Source organism: Pinus tabuliformis, chromosome 9, assembly GCF_031772625.1.
Source record: "Pinus tabuliformis cultivar Carrire ecotype Pingquan chromosome 9, CPIR1, whole genome shotgun sequence".
NCBI lineage: Eukaryota > Viridiplantae > Streptophyta > Pinopsida > Pinales > Pinaceae > Pinus > Pinus tabuliformis.
Genome location: NC_142307.1, coordinates 823,478,832 through 823,499,599, shown reverse-complemented (window position 1 = coordinate 823,499,599; position 20,768 = coordinate 823,478,832). Strand labels below are relative to the sequence as shown.

Genomic DNA, 20,768 nt, shown 5'->3' with positions numbered 1-20,768 from the left:
GAATGTACTCTTTATATATATATATATTATGAAAACAATTTAGTGGTTTTCTCTCGTTTGCGGCTTCCATTTAAAAATCTCTATGCTTTGTATATTTATGTGCCTTGCTTGATATATGTGGATGCATTTACAAGTTTTGAAGTTAAAAATTGTTAATATTGATTGACGCCTCCTCTCAGTATTGCTGAATATTCTAATGCGAAAGGTCCTAGTATTATTCGAGCTCAGTTATTGTCTTGGTCCTAAGATTAAGTAATGTCCTAGTCCTAAGGTTAGGTAAGGTTTTGGTGTAAATTTTTGTCAAATAAAGTTTCCTTATTGCATTGGCGTGTGTTGGGAAGCACTAGCCTCTCACTTTTTAATGTAAAAGAGAAAGGCACCGAATCCTAAGGTTAGGTAAGGTTTTGGTGTAAATTTTGGTCAAATAAAGTTTCCTTATTGCATTAGTGTGTGTTAGGAAGCACTAGCCTCTCACTTTTTGATGTAAAAGAGAAAGGCACCGAAAGGTCTTAAGCTTTGCTCCCAATCCTTTTGTTATGCTTAGGTAAGGTAGGTATAACCAACACTTCTAACTCAGATATATTTGAACCTTTCACTCTTCCCGGTAAGTGAGGTAGCTATAACCAGCCCTTCGTAGAAATTTGGAAATCTAATTATAATGCTTTAGCTCTCTATTTCCACCCAAAGTTATGCAACATTAATTTAGTCCTACGACATACTTGAATTTAAAAGGCTCCAATCTAATTCTCGGAGAGCCTTACCTCATTGTCTAGGAAATGCTGAACTACTAACCATGCAAAAAAGGTATTTTAGGCTCAATGGTAGTATGCCATTTTCACTTAAACCTATTGTTCTAAATGCAATCATACAAGTTGGTGCCCTAGAGCTTGTTTAGCTTTTGTGTTACATTCTCAACTTTATTAGGTTGGGAATATGTTGCAACTGGAAGAATACTTTCAAGAAATTGCTAAGAAACATTCTATGTCCAGTTGTCCTATCATTTCCTAGGGATTGCTGGATAATGCCCATCTTGTAGAGGACATCATACGTTACACTTTCCACGCTTTATTCGAGAATTCTCGCCATGTTGGTTGAATATGCCTTTTAGTTCACGAGAATTGAATTAGTTTGTTTTAGAGCAATCATTTTTTGAATTGAAATGGGAATGTGCCATTTTTAGTATTGTTTAACAAATATGCCCTTTTGGGGTTCATGTTGTAACCATGTAAGGAAAAGCCTACAAGCCTCGTAGGATTTCAAATACTTCTCAAGTGGAAAGGTGGCCCAAACTTTTACTTTTATTGGAGTGAGAGTCAGGTTATGGATGGCGGAATTTTTCATCATTTTGGGAAATGATGCGAGGCATTCAAAATATCATTTTGAGTATATTTCATGCTTCATTCCTAACAAGAGGTGATTGATTTTTCATGCACAAGGAGCATTCTATTGGAAATGTATATTAACGATGCCTAGCCCCCTTGAGTCCTTCACATAGTGATCAAAGGCCACTCTATTCTATCATGTGCTTTCTTGTACTCAACTTTAGTGAATATACTTTCTTGCTAAGCGATCAAGGCCAGGTCCATGCTATCCTAGATGATAATGAGATTGTCTAGGATGCACCTTAACTTGGTAAAGTCATTTTGTTAATTCCTAACGATAGTAGGTGTTGACCACTTCGTGTCAACCACCCTATAACAATACACATTTTTGCAAAGGAATTCCATCATGCTCGAGCAGTGAGATATCCAAGATTCATCACCATCATTCGTTAGTCTATCAGGGTTGTAAACCCAAATTTTGCAAGTTTATTGTAAATGATGCTAGTATGACCATTTAATTATGTAACAACACCTAGGATTTTTGCAAAGGATTTCATCCTAGTAAGTTTTTAACCTCATCGAATTATGTGTGTTTCTAAACACACATAATCGACAAAGTTTTTCTTCTAGCTTAAACCCCAAAGCTAGGGTGGAATTCGTTGACAAGGTCTTAGGTGAGTCCTAGTGTTATATCGAGTCTTTTGTAAAAGTGTGTTTGGGAATAATTTAAGCACATTTGGCTAAATTATTTTATTACAAACACACTTGGTCTATACTAGATCATATTGTGTCACAAAATTGGGTAAATTATTAAGGGTCTATGTCTAAAGGTGTTTTCCCCTTTCAAGGGTTGAATTAATTGTAATATCTTGATGTAAAAATATTTTGGTGCATGGTCCCTCATATTTAGACACCATGGCTAAAATATTTAAGGGTGGAAAAAATTATTAATACCCTTTAGTGTCAATTAATTAATTTTTCTGGCTAAATTAAATTAAAATCCTAAGCTAGAAAATTAATTAATTTTGAGTCAAAAAATAATTATTTTTATTTTTGGTTTTCTGGAGAAAAATGGCAAAAATATTAGCTAGAAAATAATAAAAAATTTAAAATTGAGAGAATAAAATTCTCTCCAAGTGGAAAAATGAATTTTGGAGAAAGTGATCATTTCCAAGGAAGAATTAAATTGACAAACCCAATTCCAAGGTGAAAAAATTGCAAGAAATTCTTTGGAACCAGAAAATAATTATTTTTTCAAGAAAATTATATTTTTTGGGTCCAGTTAATTGAATAAAATTCGTGGGTCCAAAAGAAGTCCAATTTCCAAGGTCCTTTAGCAAGGAAAAAATCAATTTATTAACAAAAATTGAGCTTATGGACCAAGGTGATTAAGTAAAAAATGATTTTTTGAGGAAAAAAGGTCAAAACAATATTTTTTGGACCAGGAAAAAAGGGAGTTATTATGGAATTCGATTTTCTTCATCAAGATCAAGGGACGAGATTTATTTTTGGCATAAATCAAGCATCAAGTAGTTGTTATTATCTAGGATCAAGTAAAAAATGTGCAACTTATTGGATCTAGTCGTTTTCCACTTGGAGGGGGATCTAGATCTCTCTATTTTCTATATTAGGAAGCTATTTGCTCCTCATTTGACACCTAAATTTTTTTAAAAAAGCTCCGAGTCAAGCTCCGCCGCTGTAATATTTTTCTAGAAATAATAAAGAAGTCTTTGGGGTTTATTCATAGTGGTGTTCCTCTTCTGCTTCTTGTGGTAATATTTTTCTGAATCATGTGCTTAATATTCTATTAAATAAATTTTATAAATAATTATTTCTTTAGCCATTTGTTGGATGAACTATTTACACAGGTATCTTCTATTAGTTGATGGGTTTTAGGGAAACATTTTAATTTGATTTATCTAGCAGGTATCTCTAGATTTTGAAGGTTATTTTGTTATCTATGCCTCTATTGATCTAATAATTTGATTTTAAGTGTGTAGAGACTTCAGGTATTCAGATCTTGGGCGTGAGGGGAAGTCTTCAGTTAGACCAACCCACTCTCAAGTCAAGAAAACTCAAGAGCCCATCTGATTAAATTTCATGGCTTATCTAACGATTTGATTTGCAGGGATTTTGGCTATTTCTCACTATAAAAATTTATTTCCATCATCTATTTGAATTATGTTTGTGCATGTCGAATAGATCTGCTAATATAGAGCTTATTTTTCTATTGATCAAGGAGCGGAGTTGTACTCATACTCCTTTGATCCAATAGATTTGTAAATTTGTGTATAATTTTTTGTATATATCTACTAACCCTTTTTACCCTTTTGTGTATAAATTTTATTTTCTTGTATATGTATTTTTTTATTTTCCTTTCAATTTGCAGATCTGAAAACAAAATTAAGGCTTGGTCATTAGTTTGTCTGTCTTCATCATTTGGTGACTAACATACATGCTATTAAAGTCTGATTTGAATCTACATTATATCTTGCCTTGCATTCAGTATTTGAATTGGTTATTGAGTTCTGGTATGATTGCTCACATTTTGTGAAAGATTTGAAGTCTGATTAAGGACTGATACATACGTAAAAAGAGGTTGCAGCAGTTGAGCTTTGAAGTGGCATATCTAAGGCATATTCACAGTCCTAAAGTGATTCACTGGAATCTTGTAGACTTGTGACAGTTCTGATCTGACTAACTCCAACAATAGCTACAGCAGTCTGATTTTCTATTGACAGTGGGCTGATCCAATTAACTGTGATATATCTTGAGGTCTGGTACATTTCTAAGGTGGATCGTTGTGTGTCCTTGTGCACTGGAAGTGTATTGAATTTACAGTGGTTGCTCTCTTGTGTCTCGCCAAAGCATTGAGGATAGGCTTGTTTTCTTAGCTTACTATCTCTGTCTCCTCTCTTAACCAAATTGCATTCCATTACATAGTTGCTTCTCTAATTGCATCACTCATAGTTGCATGGTTAGATCCCAATTGCATTTTTTGCATTGCATGGTTTGGTTAGTGTTGCATTTCATCATTTTGAAAATCATTGCTAGCAATCTCTTTGTCTTTTAGTTATTTGTGTTGATACCATTAAATTTCGCTTGCTCCTATTCTCTATATCTCATAAGTGAAGAATGCTCTAATAAATGCTATAACTAAAGACTTTTGAAGTTGTTATCGTTAACATTGTTTCATTAAGAGATCTTAAGTTTGCTTGATTGAGTTGCTATTGGAAATCTTGTAGCCTTGTGAGCTAAGTTGATATCTCAATGAAGTTTGGTTATAAGTGGTTTACATCTTTACATTGAAGCATATTGTTATTATCTCATCTCTTTGAAGCTATCTAACTTGGTCATCATCGTACATTTGCATCCTTAAAATTCACCTCCAAGCCTAAGCTTGGCTGAAAGAAAGTTAAGACCACCTTTCTTTTGTAGCTTGCAAAGGATAGAACCTATTTAGTGGTTAACACGGTGACCTTGCAATCATCAGAGCCACAGTCTTTGCAGCACCGGAGGCATCGGGTGGTTAGATCTCAAGGGGAGGGATCGTTAACCAAGCCATAGCTTGCTTCCCCTTGCTTTCTCTCCACAACTTACTCTAGAGACTAGCCTCAAAACAGCTAGGAGGAAGGATTCATTTAGATTAGGCATCTTAATTTAAATCAACCAAGATCTTGCATTTCACATTAGCTTAGATCTTGCATTCATTCTTTGTTGATCATTGGTGATTGGAATTGTGGGCTAAATTTATAATTTGCAAGTTTATTGTATCTAGAAATATCATTTTTTCTTGCAATTGTGTTTCTTCAAGGTTCATTGCTCATATATTTGGTTATCTTGGTCTTTAAATTTTTGTGCTATTGTTATTATTGTAACTATGAACATCTATTTACTTGCAAGTATCTAAATTTCCATTGAGCAAAGGCACTGGTCTGTTACATTTATATTTTATATTTTCCTTATTGATCCCAATTGCATTTATGTTAATATACATTTCTCATAAACTCTCACACTTGCTTTAATTAATAATCAAGTTACACTAATAATAATTGCCTTGCCCTTAATCTCCTAGACTTGTTGTTCCAACAAGTTTTTCTTCATTATCATCTTTAGGGACTACCCCCCTTGACTTACCTAGGAGAGAGTCTAAATGGAGCGAATAAGGATTTAGAGTGACAACCCCTGTTTTGAGCGTTGCTACTTAGGTGTACACTTCAGGCGACAACAATAGGAAAGATGTGCTCTATTTAAAAGAGCAAAGCTGCAGTGTGAATTTTGCATGAAGCTTCAATTATGTGATTAGCCTTTGGTCGGTTATAAACTCAAGCTTATTTTGCTCAGGGATTAATATCATATATTCCATATAGGTTGAGGGCACCTAGAGCCTAACTTTTTTTTCTTTGTTTTTAACAAATTAAGGTCACTATAGCCCCAATTAACTTGTACAACTCACATTTGAATTAAATCAATGCAGGGGCTTTGTCATTGGATCTCTCTCGTAATGCTTTACTGGCTAGCTTTTCTAATCTGAGAGGACTATCATCACATGCAGCCTCTCTGGCCTATGCCATTTTAGGGAACCCTTCATTGTGAGCTGAGATAGCAATCACTTTGTTAGGAGAGAGAAACTTAGAAGGGAAAAAAATCATGGCATTGTGTTAGGCAACTTCACCACTAATGCTTGTTAGAATGGTGACTCTTCCACGAGGAGTTCAATAAGCATTGATTTTTACTCCAGCTTTTTTGTGTTTTGAGGACCTTGAAGAATTGTTTGGTGGTCCTGCTCCCTACCTTTATCAACACAACTTTAGTGAATGCAGTTTCTTGCTAAGCGATCAAGGCCAGGTCCATGCTATCCTAGATTATAATGAGATTGTCTAGGATGCACCTTAACTTGGTAAAAGCCATTGTGTTAATTCCTAACCATAGCAGGAAAGATGTGCTCTATTTAAAAGAGCAAAGCTGTGGTGTGAATTTTGCATGAAGCTTTCAATTATGTGATTAGCCTTTGATCGGTTATAAACTCAAGCTTATTTCGCTCAGGGATTAATATGATATTTTCCATATTGGTCAAGGGCACCTAGAACCTAACTTTTTTGTTTTTGTTTTTAACAAATTAAGGCCACTATAGCCCCAATTAACTTTGTAAAACTCACATTTGAGTTACATTATTGCAGGGGCTTTGTCATGGGATCTCTCTATTAATGCTTTACTGGTTAGCTTTTCTAATCCGAGAGGACTATCACATGTGGCCTCTCTGGCCTATACCATTTTAGGGAACCCTTCATTGTGAGCTGGGATAGCAATCACTTTGTTTAAGGGAGGGAAATTTAGAAGGAAAAAAATCATGGCATTGTGGTAAGCAACTTCACCACTCGTGCTTGCTAGATTGGTGACTCTTCGATGGTGAGTTCAATAAGCATTTATTTATACTGCAGCCCTTTTGTGTTTTGAGGACCTTGAAGAATTGTTTGGTGGTCCTGCTCCCTACCTTTATCAATACAACCTAGCTCCAATTTTTGTATCCTTGGCCTTTCCATCTTAACTAGCCTTTATAGAATGGATAAGGTTGGGAGCCCTATTTTGCAATTCACTGCTAGATGGAAACTATTCTAGAGCTTGATTTTTGAACCAATATTTTAACAATTACTTCCAACTCTTTTTGAAGTTGAGTCACATATCTGTATTGACAACCGCCTCATTGTTGAAAACCTGCTTTTCACTGCACTATGCCAGCTATCAAGGGTTTGTTTCAGTTTAACTATTATCTAATCAATATTTGAACAATTCCTCCAACTCTTTTCGAAGTTCAGTCTTGTGCATTGGCAACCACTTTGTTATTGACAACCAGCTTTTCACTTCACTATGTCGTCTGTCAAGGGTTTGTTTTATATGGACAATTCTTTAGTAATTTGGCTTTATCAACTCCATGTGTAATCATAGTTCTCATTCTCTGTTCTTGACTATCCACTCATTGACAATCAGCTTTCCACTGCTTAATAAAACTGAAGGATAAGTCAGTCAATGGCGTTGTTGTAAAGCGGAGAAGACAGTTGCATGTCAGGCCACCCACCAAGGTTCAATTCTTTTGAAGACACACATGAGTATTCTTGGCCAGGTGCAATTTCTGGGTGATTTTGACAGAAAAGTACCCCTTGTTGCAGCAGCTTATCTGAATGGAAGTGCCTGTCTTTAATGGTTCACCCCTCAAGGGCCGATTGCTTGTGCAAGCAGGCCTCTTGAGGCACCCAACCTCTTCAGGCCTGTTGTAATGCTTCTTTTGAGTTTAAAGGAAGCACTTTCAGAAGAACAGAGAAGTTAACCCTTGGCTAACTAGTGTTATATTTTCTTCCTTCTTGAGTTTTAACCATCCATAGTTTTATGACTCAGAATGCAGTCCTTCTGACTTATTGATAGGATTTCCTCTATTTTTATTATGGTTTCTTCATCCATATGAAGTTCACAAGCAAAGAATGTATCTATATACCATTCTTTATAGCACAGGTTTGGGAACCTTAATGTAAATATTTATAAAGTTATTGCATTTCTTTGGATTGTTCCTTTCATCAGCATCGGTTGCATGCCTTTTTAAAATTAATCTTAATTTTATGTACTTCTGTTGTAGGTGATGTTCATGGGCAGTATTCTGATCTTCTACGGCTTTTTGAATATGGTGGCTTACCACCAGAATCAAATTACTTATTCTTGGGAGATTATGTGGACCGAGGCAAACAAAGCCTAGAGACAATATGCCTGCTCCTTGCTTTCAAAATTAAATACCCACAAAACTTTTTCCTTCTGAGGGGAAATCATGAATGTGCCTCAATAAATCGCATATATGGTTTCTATGATGAGTGCAAGCGCAGATTCAATGTTAGACTATGGAAACTTTTTACAGACTGTTTCAACTGCCTGCCTGTTGCTGCACTTATAGATGAAAAGATCCTATGCATGCATGGTGGTCTTTCACCTGAACTGACCAATTTGGAACAAATAAAGAATATACCTCGACCTACAGATGTGCCAGATACAGGGTTGTTATGTGATCTTCTTTGGTCAGACCCCTGCAATGTAATTCAAGGATGGGGCCCAAATGACAGAGGTGTTTCTTACACATTTGGTCCTGACAGGGTGTCCGATTTTCTCCAAAAGCTTGATTTGGATCTCATTTGTCGTGCACATCAGGTTATCTTGTAATTTTATTTGGACTTCCTTATCTGTCTTGTTATTGTTTGAAGATAAGTTCATGCATAGTGTGATGCTTTGAGCAAAAATATGATTTCAAGAAATTGAAGGTACTGTGAAAATATATTTTGACAATTATTGCTTAATATAAAATGTAGAAAGGGTCAATGTATAAATACATGATGGAGTTCCTCACTGGCAGGTGGTAGAGGATGGTTATGAATTTTTTGCTGATAGGCAGCTTGTTACAGTCTTCTCAGCTCCAAATTATTGTGGTGAATTTGACAATGCTGGTGCAATGATGAGTGTTGATCAAACACTAATGTGCTCTTTCCAGATTCTTAAGCCAGCAGAGAAAAAACCAAGAGCTGGTTATGGAAACTCTGAGACACAAAGAGCTGGGACTCCTCCTCGTGGTAATAGGGTATGTTCTCTTGGACTAGAAATATCGTTGTTTTCTGTTTGTATTTTTCCATTGAAGGTGTATTGAAACAAAATTCATCGCAAAGTATACCATCTTTTATTCATTCTTTGCTATCTTTCTTATAAATGTGCAACTAGAATTCTCCTATATTTAAAGACTAAATGAAGCCAACTCTTTTGTGAAAGTTTTAAGGAATACATGTTTCTATCATGCCGTGGTTTAAATGGATTGCATCTTATTCTTTACATGCAGACCGTTGAGTGGTTTATTTTTATATTTCCATCCGTGTCTCTCCATTTTGAAAACACTGAGTTTTTCAAGATGGTGGGTTTGGAGGAATTTTTGCTGATATTTATTTAGTTATTTTGATCAAGTAGTGTTTCTGATATTGTTTGAAGTCCAAAGAAAGATGCAGGGCTTATGACATAAAATTTACTAATTTTGAAGAAAAGAGTATTCACTATTTTGAAGGTTCATTATGCTTGTTTGACTTTTTTGTTGCAAAGTAGAATAAGTCTATTTATAATAATAATAATCTAATTTTAAGGTCATAGCCAAGCCAGACACCAAATTGGTGTATGAGACCCCCTTGTTTGTGGGACAAAGGACCGACCTCTGTGCAATGATTTGATTGCTAAAGTCTATGGAAGTGTACATACTTTGAAAATTCGAGAGACCCCGAATCACTGCACCCCCTTGTTTGTGGGACAAAGGACCGACCTCTGTGCAATGATTTGATTGCTAAAGTCTATGGAAGTGTACATACTTTGAAAATTCGAGAGACCCCGAATCACTGCTGCAGCGAACTGATATTACTTCTCCTACTTGTTAATCCATGCAGGTTATTTACTGTGTTCTACTGTAAATATCGAAGTAAATTCAACTGCAGCCTTCACAATTTTAGATAATATGCAGAAACAAGAATCTGAGCAAGAAAGAAATAACACACAAGTGACATCGTTATTTTTGGACCAATGTCCTCGAAAAAACCCAATGTGGGAAAACCGATGCAGCAGTTGAGGGCTTGTATTATTAAGAAGTAATTTTTGAATACCATCTTTGGATGCCTTGCTGGCTATCCAATACAGAGAGTCTGACTAACAGAGGGATGAGTGAGATATACCTCACACTATCACCGACGATCCAACACTAATCCAACCACTGAATGGCTAGCCCCTAGCTGCCTCTACGCGGTTTCTGCAGTCACTGCACTGCTATGCGTCATAGCTTGTCATAGCTTCTGGGGATTGCGTCACTCCTTTGGCTGATTGATTTGCCTTTGGAACTTTGACTTTCTGCTCTCTTGGTCTCGCACCCCGACTTTTGGCTCTGGAGCTCGATTCTCCAACAAGTTTCGGATCTCCTCTCAGGCTCTGGGCTGCCTTTGCGTGGCCCTACATTGCCCAATGTGGCTCTACGCTGCCTCTTCTGGATCTCTCTCTGCCTTCTTTGCGATGTATCCGTTGATCATGAAACTCTCCAACCGGAAACTATCTTTGCCCGTCACTGTAAGAAATCACCTTGATCACTTCTCCGGCAACTGTTGCGCTGCGTTCTTTAGAAATCGATCTCTTGATCTGTTACTCAATGTGTCTTCCAAATGCCCATCAAGCCTCTTCTTATAATCCTCTCGTTGATCAATCAACGACCCAAATTAGATTCTAATCAGTGGCTCAGATCATTTTGGCTTGATCCTTGTCTTCTTCTAGAAGTTTCACCCCCAGTTTGATTAACACCCTTTAATTATTTTAATTTCCTAAGTTTAGACTTAGGCCTCCATTAAAAATAATTAATTATTTTAATAAAACTGTCTCCGGGTGGAATTTCCCAAAACGATTTCTGGGTATAAGTATGGGGGTTTACGCAGTGCATTATATTAGATATTATTTTGGGATTCAACTGCGTTATGTAAGTCATTCACGTATGACGATTTCCATGAGAGGTAGTCGTAACTGACTAATTTCTCATGATTTTTGAATAGTTCACTTAGCACTCATTGCATCGGGTGATGCTCACAGGGGTGATTTCTGGGTATTTGGAATACATGTGTCCTAGCCTCCTTGCAAATTTTGAGGCTTAAAACACAAAAAAAAAAAACACATCCGATGCTACCAGATATCAACACATACTCTACCCCCCTTTGGATTTGAACCTGTAACCTCTTAGGAGGAAATACATGTTCTTATCCCTTAGGCTTGTTACCTATCCATATACACGGGGAACCTTGGGAGAATGTTTTACTCCTAAGATGTAGATTTCTAGCCAACAACTTCACATGATCCTCAGACAATAGCTTCTTAGATGCCTCTCACATGCTCATTGGTCAGTGATCCCACTCGATGACCATGCTTCTCCAATGAAGGTAGGTTAGTGACCACGAGGTACATTAGCCATTGTTTCATAAGAAGTGCTTACATTCAATGTTTTAGGAATCGAAGTGAGGATCATGGTTTGAAATCGGATAATAGATCATGATGCTTGGAAGTTTTCTTGTTTCCTTATTTCACCTTGGTGGTCATCTCTTCCTTCTAGTCAAGTGCACACACCTTTGGGCTTTTCCGTCACTATCTAGGAGGTATACGAATAGGGGGCCTTGATAGAGGTAGCGTGTCCATGTCCTTCCATACTTAACACTTGCCATTTATTATGAATTTATTGTCCTTTCTTTTGTTTGGTTGTTGTCAGTCACTCGTACTAGTTCCTTGTTTTCCTTATCCTACGAGAAGATAAGATAAGATAAGCTAATTTTATTCATGTCCAATGAATCACCATAAGTAGGTCAATGGGATTGAAGGATACAACCAGTTTGAGTATAATGTGGGAGTGCAAATGCAATTCCTAAAAAAATGCTAAAGCTAAATCTAGGATAGAATGAAATGAAGTAAAAGAGGATACAAATATATAACTGGATCATGTAGAAGGCTAAGTGAATAGGTCCAGGGCTAGAGGTTGATGATGTGAAGAATGCCCGAGTCTGATAGTCGACGGTGAGGGGGGTGACAGTGGCATTGGCTCGCTATAGGAGTCCTTGGATCCAACAAGGAGTCTGGCTATCTGGTCCTGGGGGAATGGAGGAGCGAGGGATACCCCTAACCAGTGTGGAAAATCTCTGGAAAAAATCAGAATTAAATCCCCAAAACATGATTTTTTTGGTTGGCCGATTAAATCCACCGATTTTTTGCCAATTTCTTCATTCCCGAAAAAATCGGGAATAAATAGTAAAAGTCTCGATTTAATCAGGAGTCGACCCAAAAAGTCGCCGAGACTTCCTAGGTCGCGGATATGTTGAAGAAAGTGTAGCTAGGTTCGGTCTTCATGACATTGATTTTTGTAAACAAGAAAAATAAATTTATCAGTTATGCCTTGCTGCATGGGTTTCATGACCAAGAGGTTTATTTTATAGATGGCTCCCATTGAGAGCCTTAGGATTTATATTTAAGGTGAAAGAGTCAAAGTCATGAATAAGTAGCTCTTCATGAGCCTATGTAAAATGTATACAAGTCTAGAACAACCCTCCAGGACCAAGCACAATCCTCCAAGACAAGCACAAAGAAGTATGCAAGCAAAGCGAGGTAGAAGACAATCATGTTGGCCTAAAAGTATACATAAATGTCATGTTGGCTCAATAAAGAGACATATCGGTTCACATTGACATGTCGGCTAAATATGGGAGACTAACTACTATAAATAGGCGGCTAAAGTCACCATAGGAAACTCAGAAATCTCTAACATCTCAGCAAACTCAGATGGGTACAGGAGGTGTGGGATTCTCGGATTAAGGCAGCAGTTTAGGACTTCGGATGGAGAAGTATCACTGTGATTTCGGATGGGTAATTCAGTAAGATACTCTCGGCATAAGAATGACTAGGTGTCAAGAAAACACAGTCTCATTCTCGGTACAGATCTCAGTGTTGTCATAACCGTAGTGATGAAGATGATCTCAGGAATCCTACTATACCACACACTGTCTTGAAATAATGGAAGGAACTCAAAGTAACACACTATCTCGGCATACATTAAGGTGTAGTCACTGTCTTGTTCTTGATGAAAATATAGTCACAAAGGTCATGATCTCAGTGAAGGAACAATCATGTTGAGACTGTCATGATATCAGTGTATCTACATGCAACTCTCCTATACATATTTCAATATGAAGATTCGTTGATGGAGCAACAATGATGATGATATCAACATTGATGAAGAAGAGGATTGGTGTCTTGGTCTTGGAGTGGCCTAGAAGGTCAAGGGTCATTGTCTTGGTATTCGTCAAATTGGAATCTCTATAAGAAGAATTTTGTGCGGGTTTTCCTCTCCAAGGTAGAGGTTTTGGCCCTGGAAGAAAGCCAACATCGTGTGTTCTTGTCTCTTTGTTTTTGTAGCTATTTGATGAGCTAATGAAGACACACTCTAATAATAACAAGTGAAGACAATGCTAAGAAGAAAAATTAAAACACCTCACAAATAGTTATCAAGCTATAAGAAGAATCAAATTAATCCTACTTGCCCTAGATTCTTCAACATGGTATTAGAGCTAAGGTGCTGAAGTCAAAGGAAGGGCAGCAAAAGAGACATACAAGGATAAGTCTTCAAGAAGGGCATCAAAGCAAGTTAAAGGGTTTTGTCAAGATTAAAGGATCAAGTCTTCGACAAGCAGTCTCAAGATCAAGTAATCTCATTCAAAGTGAAGTCTCAATGCTAGTGCTCATAGTTTGGATCACAATCAAAAGAAGGAAAACACAGTACCTCTCACAAGTTCAGTGCTAGCCCCAAATTGGGTGTCATTACAATCTATGTCATACCACAGAGATCTCAATGACTTAAGTCTGAAGCAATTTCAATGCTTGGTATTGGATAGTGCTCGAAGGTCTCAAAGGAGATCTTTGTTCATGCTAGTCAACTGAAGCAAGGTTCTACTCCAGCAAGGAGCATCACATCAAAGCCACAAGGATATACAATCACTTCATACATTACAACAATATCATTTCAGAAGGAGAACACAATGCCACATCTCAAATGGGCATCATGACAATGCTCTCAAAATTCTTGATTTCGATATGATACCGTCACAGTCAAGGAATCAAGTAATCTCAACATATTATTGAAAGCAACAGTGCTTGGTGCTGAACAATGCAAGGAAGTCTCAAGAAAAATCTTGGAACTTAGTTGTACAAGGGAGCTCAAGCAAGAATATCATTGAAGGAGATCATTCAAGAAAGCATCAAGGTGAAGATTTCATCTTCACATGACAAGTAAGTATATTTTCATTCTATAATCAAGTTTTGTTAACTGACTTCATAATTGCAAGGACATCTGAAAGTTGGATGGGTCATCAAAATTCCTTATATGAAAAAGGAAGATAGACATAGTCATCTAGATAGCTGAAGTCATTGAACATATGAAAAGGTCTCCTTTGAATTCATGGAAAGGGATACTTATGAAAGATCCCCTCGTATAACAACATTGGAGACATAAAAGAGATGTATATGACAAACTCATTCTCTAAAAGTGCAATGAAGAAGGTCAGATGAAATCTGATCTTCATGAAAGTAAAAGGTATCAAGGGATCTAGGATATCTTCATAAGATCCCATCTACAAGATCTAGGAAGGAAGATAATCATCATTGTCCTAACTGATAGGCAAGAAAGGAAAGGCAAGGTTGGTCGTCAAGCAAAGCATAGCTAAGATCCAATGCTATGGAAAGATTTTGGAAGCTCATATCGCCAGATAGATGAAGGAAGCTGAAGAAAAGGGCCAAGAAAAGAGTGAATAACAAATCTCTTCTATGAGTAAGATGGTATCCCTCACAAAAGGGTCCTATCATAAGCTTCTGTTATAAGATATGACAATGATGATAAGATGCATCATGGCATCATGGAAGCATTAGAAACAAGAGCTCGTAACATTAACATGGGAATCATGAAGGACAAAATTCATGCCAGACAAAAACTGAAGGATATAGCTCTTGGCAACCTTAGTGGACATTGAAGGAAAGAGTTATCTAGGACAAGGCTCATCATACATCAATTCAAAAAGGAAACATCTGCAGTTGGGGAAATACAAGATCCTAAAAAATTCTTTGATGGAATCCTCATCAGAGGGTTCACTAATCTAGAGAGGAAGCAAGTGTTTCAACAAGAACTCCAACTTATGGAATCCATGAGATGATGGTGTGATGACATAAAGCAAATCGAGGGATTGAAGATCTTTTCAATCAAGGAAGCTGTTGGAAGAAGCCTCGATGACCTGAAGGTAAAATAAGGTATGTATGCTTGTGTTTAATATTATAATGTCATGTCATATGGTTGCAGGTAACATGGATCATTGCTTCTATCTTAAGAAGCATGATCAAGAGAAAAAATATCTCCTCCTCTGAAAGGATGCAGGAAGGCATAAGTTGCACTAGATGAAATCAATAATATGTCCTCATATGAAATATGAGGTGGTTGACTACAATGAAGAATTTATGATTGAAAGCTATTGGGAATGTAATATGTGAGGAAGGAAGAGATCGTGAGATATGCAACCCTGATGAAGACGATCAACATCCAAAAGATCAAGAAGACTTGACTAGAAAAATCTCCCGGAAAGATATGAGACTTTGATGGAAAAGATGAAGACCCTTGACAATGGATATCTTTGGGAGATGTGTCAACATGTAGGCATGATGCTTGATACCTATAGAAAGATGTCATGATGAAGAGCCATATCGTAAGGTATGATTTGATGTAGTATGATGTTTTGATTTCTTGAATAATATTTGGATAACACAGGGCTACTCGAACAAAATTTATAAATACAAGTACAATTAGCATTCATGTGATGGATGGAAGAAGCATGATGAGAAATAAGTAGTCATAAACGAAGGTTCTAGATATGAACAAGGCCACTTTCCATAAAGAAGTCCTATGACATGACGAACTAAGGAGGAAAGTGATCGATGACTGTTGCCCTACAAGGAAGAAGCTTAACTAAATTTCATGACATCAAGGATAGAAGTTGATCAAACAGCTGAAGGACCCACGAAGAAGAAGTTGCTGATTTATAAAAGAGTCCCTAGCTAAGAGGGAGCTCTGACAGGTCACTGAACAAGAGGGAGCTTGGATTGGATCACCCTTGATTAAAAATGAGTGGCAGTTGTGTTTTTCTATTTCATGTCTCATGCACTAGACTAGGACTAGTAGCTGTAAGTCTAGGTGAAGGTCATGAAGAGAAATGAAGACACATGATATCCTCCCTAGTTGAGAGGGAGAGATAAACACAACATTCTTATCTTCAATTTGGAAGAAAGAATGGAGGATTGGGTAATCATCTGGCATCCGATGCTCTTTGAGGATGTGTAGGGCATCCAAGACAAGAGTAGGCAAGAGGACCAATATTCTTTGAGGGTTGGAAACCCAAGATAAGAATAATCCTAGAAGGTCATACTCAGTGAACACTCGGGTGGGTATGTACCTTGAGAGACAATGATGAAGGTGTCTATAATCATTGGTCTTGCCAACATTTTGCTTTGATCTAATGAGAGATAGAGTTGTCAGTCAAGGCCTTGCTGTGGAAACAATGTTGGTTACTATGATGCTATACATATGGGTTACCAATCCGATTCTTCTTATGAGAAATTCTTCAAATTGAGAATGACCAAGTACCATCATGAATACCTCCCTAGTGAAGAGGGAGTGTTGAAGAAAGTGTAACTAGGTTCGGTCTTCATGACATTGATTTTTGTAAACAAGAAAAATGAATTTATTAATTATGCCTTGCTGCATGGGTTTCATGAGCAAGAGGTTTATTTTATAGATGGCTCCCATTGAGAGCCTTAGGATGTATATTTAAGGTCAAAGAGTCAAAGTCATGAATAAGGAGCTCTTCATGAGCCTATGTAAAATGTATACAAGTCTAGAACAACCCTCCAAGACCAAGCACAATCTCCAAGAAAAGAACAAAGAAGTTTGCAAGCAAAGCGAGTTAGAAGATAGCCATGTCGGCCTCAAAATATACATAAATGTCATGTTGGCTCAGTAAAGAGACACATCAGTTCACATTGACATGTCGGCTAAATATGGGAGACTAACTACTATAAATAGGCAGCTAAAGTCACCACAGGAAACTCAGAAATCTCAGACTTCTCTGCAATCTTGGATGGGTACAGGAGGTGTAGGAATCTCAGGTTAAGGCAACAATTTAGTACCTGAGATGGAGAAGTATCACTGTGATTTCGGATGGGTAATTCAGTAAGATACTCTCGGCATAAGAATGACTAGGTGTCAAGTAAGCACAGTCTCATTCTTGGTACAGATCTCAGTGCTGTCATAATCGTAGTGATGAAGATGATCTCAAGAATCCTACTATACCACACACTATCTCAGCATAATGGAAGGATCTCAGAGTAACACACTATCTCGACATACATTAAGGTGTAGTCACTATCTTGTTCTTGATGAAAATATAGTCACAAAGGTCATGATCTCAGTCAAGGAACAATCATGTTGAGACTGTCATGATATCAATGTATCTACATGCAACTCTCCTATACATATTTCAATATGAAGATCTCGTTGATGAAGAGCTCGGTGATGGAGCAACAATGATGATGATATCAACATTGATGAAGAAGAGGATTGGTGTCTTGGTCTTGGAGTGGCCTAGAAGGTCAAGGGTCATTGTCTTGGTATTCGTCAAATTGGAATCTCTATAGGAAGAATTTTGTGCGGGTTTTCCTCTCCAAGAGGGAGAGGTTTTGGCCTTGGTAGAAAGCCAACATCGTATGTTCTTGTCTCTTTGTTTTGGTAGCTATTTGATGAACTAATGAAGACACACTCTAATAATAACAAGTGAAGACTATGCTCAGAAGAAAAATTAAAACACCTCACAAATAGTTATCAAGCTAAGAAGAATCACATTAATCCTACTTGCCCTCGATTCTTCAACAGGATAAGAGGTGGAAAAGTGAAAAACCCATCATTTTTCACTGTTTTTGCTCCCATTTTCCCTTGTTGAGAGAGGATGTGTTTGCCATTGTCCAAGCAGAGGAGATTTGTTAGTTTTGTGGTGGAGATTTGGAGATTTGTCCACTACTCAACGTGAGAGATTCAAAGTGTCAATTTGCTGCTGCCAGCGTTGTATTTTAATTTCTCTCTTAGTCTTTGTTACACAAATGGCTTCTTAAATCTTTCTATAATTCTATTAGTTTGTTTTTATCTTATTTTTGCTTAGAATTTTGAATCAAAACATTGTTTAGAATCTAGATTGAAGCAAAACTTCAACTTTCAAGAATCAAATGACAAAAATTCAAACCCTTGTTTAGTGAATCTAAGTGTGTTCAAGTGAGTGAGAAGAGGCATTTAAAATTTAAAATCAACAATTACATTTGTGTTTGCTTCTTATGTGATGGGAAATTTTTAATTTTTTTCATTTTTTTGTGCCCAGGTTCAAATTCAAGTTCAAAGTTTCAAACAAAATGCCAAGGCTTTTGGACCCTATGTGGGAATATGGTGAACTTGATGCTATACCTGAATTTGGGGGGATCAATAAAATGTATTTGACTTGCAAGTTGTGTGGAAAGGATATGTCAGAGGGTGTTAAGAGATTAAAATTCCATTTGGGGCAAATTTCGGGGCAAAATGTAGACCTTTGCCCAGATCCATCTCCGGAAATCATCCATTAGGCCATTAAATCGTTGATGGATAAAGAGGAGGGCAACGACACCAGGGCAGCACTACAAATCCAACTTGTAGGGGCCTCAAGAGTGGGGGGAAGTGAGAGTGGTTCTTCAACATCACCTTCCACATCCACATGTCCCAACCCCTCAACTTTCTCAACTTTTTTTTGTTCCTAGAACCACACTTGGTGCACAACCTGGCAATAAATCGACACTCAAAAAAAGGAAAAGGCAGAAGTTGACAGGTTGGTCAGTAAGTGTCTTCTATGGAGTGATGTTCCTTTCAACATTGGCAAGACAAACCCATTCTACCAACCTATGTTTGATGTTGTTGCTGTCGTTGGCTCGGGGTACAAGGCCCCTAACTTTTGCAGAATTGAGAGCACTTCTTCTTCAAGATGAAAAGATTGATTGCACTGCTTGATTAGAGGAGTTTAGGGCATCATGGGAACACACTGGATGCACAGTCGTGTCAAATGGTTGGACTGACTAGAAGTGAGGACCCTTCTTAACTTCTTGGTTAGTTGTCCCAAGGGGACAATGTTTATGAAATCTGTTGATGCATTTGCATATATTAAAGATGCATGTTTATTATGTGAGTTGTGGACATCTTCATTCAGGTAGTAGGCCCACGAAATGTTGTCAAAGTCATAACGGACAACGTTGCAAATTATGGAGAGGTATCCTAACTTGTTTTGGACACCTTGTGCTGCTCACTATATTGACTTGATGTTGGAGGATATAGGTAAGATTCCTCTTGTGAGGGATATTGTTGAATCATCTAGGAGCATAACAAAATTTATATATAATCATGCATCTGTGCTTAGCTTGATGAGAAGATTCACCAACAACAAAGAGTTGGTGCATCTTGCCATTACACGATTTGCCACTACTTTCATATCTCTTCAGTCTTTGTTGAATTCTATATGGGATGTGAAGAGCATGTTTCTTTCACAGGATTGGCGTGCTTTATCTATTAGCCGCAAACTAGAGGGAGAGGGCATACATAGACTAGTTTCATATGATTAAAGATTTTGGGCAAGAGTAGAGGAGGTATGTGCCATTTCAGAACCTTTGGTAAGGGTTATTCGGTTGGTTGATGGAGAGAAGCCCACAATGGGCTCTACTTGTATGAAGCCATGGATAGGGCCAAAGAAGCCATTCGTGCTTATTATGAAGATAAGGGAGACGAGGGGTTAGAGAAACAACAGGTCATATGGAGAGCGATTGATGAGCGATGGAACAATACCCTCTATTGCCCCATTCATGCTGCAGGTATCTACCTCAAGCCCACATTTTCTTACTCTTGTGGTTTCAGACATAGTTTTACGAAACGGCCGAACCGAAACGGAAACGGCCGTTTCGTTCCGTTTCACAAGCCTCCACCTTGACCCGGCCCTTGACCCGGCTCGGTTGACCGGGTCAGCTATGACTCGGCCGGGTCATCCAATGACCCGGCCGAGTCATAGCTGACCCGGTCAACCCGGCCGGGTCCCGTCATGACTCGGCCGTACCGTTACAAACCGGCTGTGGCAGCGTATTAACCCAAAAAAAATGACTTTTTTGCTGTTTTTTAATAAAGTTAGTTAGGGTTTGTGGAGCTGAAAGGGTTATTGTGATTTGTTTAATGCTTTTGGGGTCCATTTCCCCTCCCAAACTCTATTTAAGACAGCCAAATGCTCTCATTTCACTCACAGCAGTCTTATGCATTTGAGTGAGAGTCTTCTTTGAGAGTTAGTGAGCAGTTCTTGAGCTTGTTTTGGAGCAGCAGTGAGGAGTCTTGGAGGAGCATTGTAGCTGGAGTGAGGAGCTTCTTGGGCAGCCATTTGGAGCAGCATTGAGGAGCTGATTTTTGGAGCAAGCTTGAGGAGGCAGTTTGTGCCTGGAGGTATTTTTTTCCACCTCTATAAATCTGTTTTTACTTAGTAAATTTTAGGTGCATATCAAGATAGCTTAGAGAGTGTTTTTAGTCAAATAAATGAACATTGAATCAATTTTTATTTTTTTTTTCATTTTCAGATTGTTTTCCTAGTCAAAAAATGGCACCTAGAGCAAAAGATCCTGCTTGGGCATATGTTGAAATGGTTGATGATGAGATGTGTTGCAAGTTTTGCCATAGGAAAATTAAGTCAGGTCCTGGGGGGATTAATAGGCTGAAACAACACTTGGCAGGGATTA

General features: G+C 37.7%; 1 protein-coding gene across 2 annotated transcripts in view; it reads left to right on the top strand.

Annotated features, from left to right (window-relative positions):
- The window catches only part of LOC149151323 (serine/threonine-protein phosphatase PP1-like), a 120,124-nt gene that overhangs the window by 77,291 nt on the left and 22,065 nt on the right, over nt 1-20,768 (top strand). For both annotated transcript variants that reach the window (XR_016263357.1, XM_089444237.1), the window contains exons 2-3: nt 7,951-8,510; nt 8,713-8,934. Coding sequence is in view for 1 of the 2 variants with exons in the window: in XM_089444237.1 (XP_089300363.1) it covers nt 7,951-8,510; nt 8,713-8,934 (782 nt within the window). In the remaining variant the exon portion in view is untranslated. The remainder of the gene's footprint in view (nt 1-7,950; nt 8,511-8,712; nt 8,935-20,768) is intronic.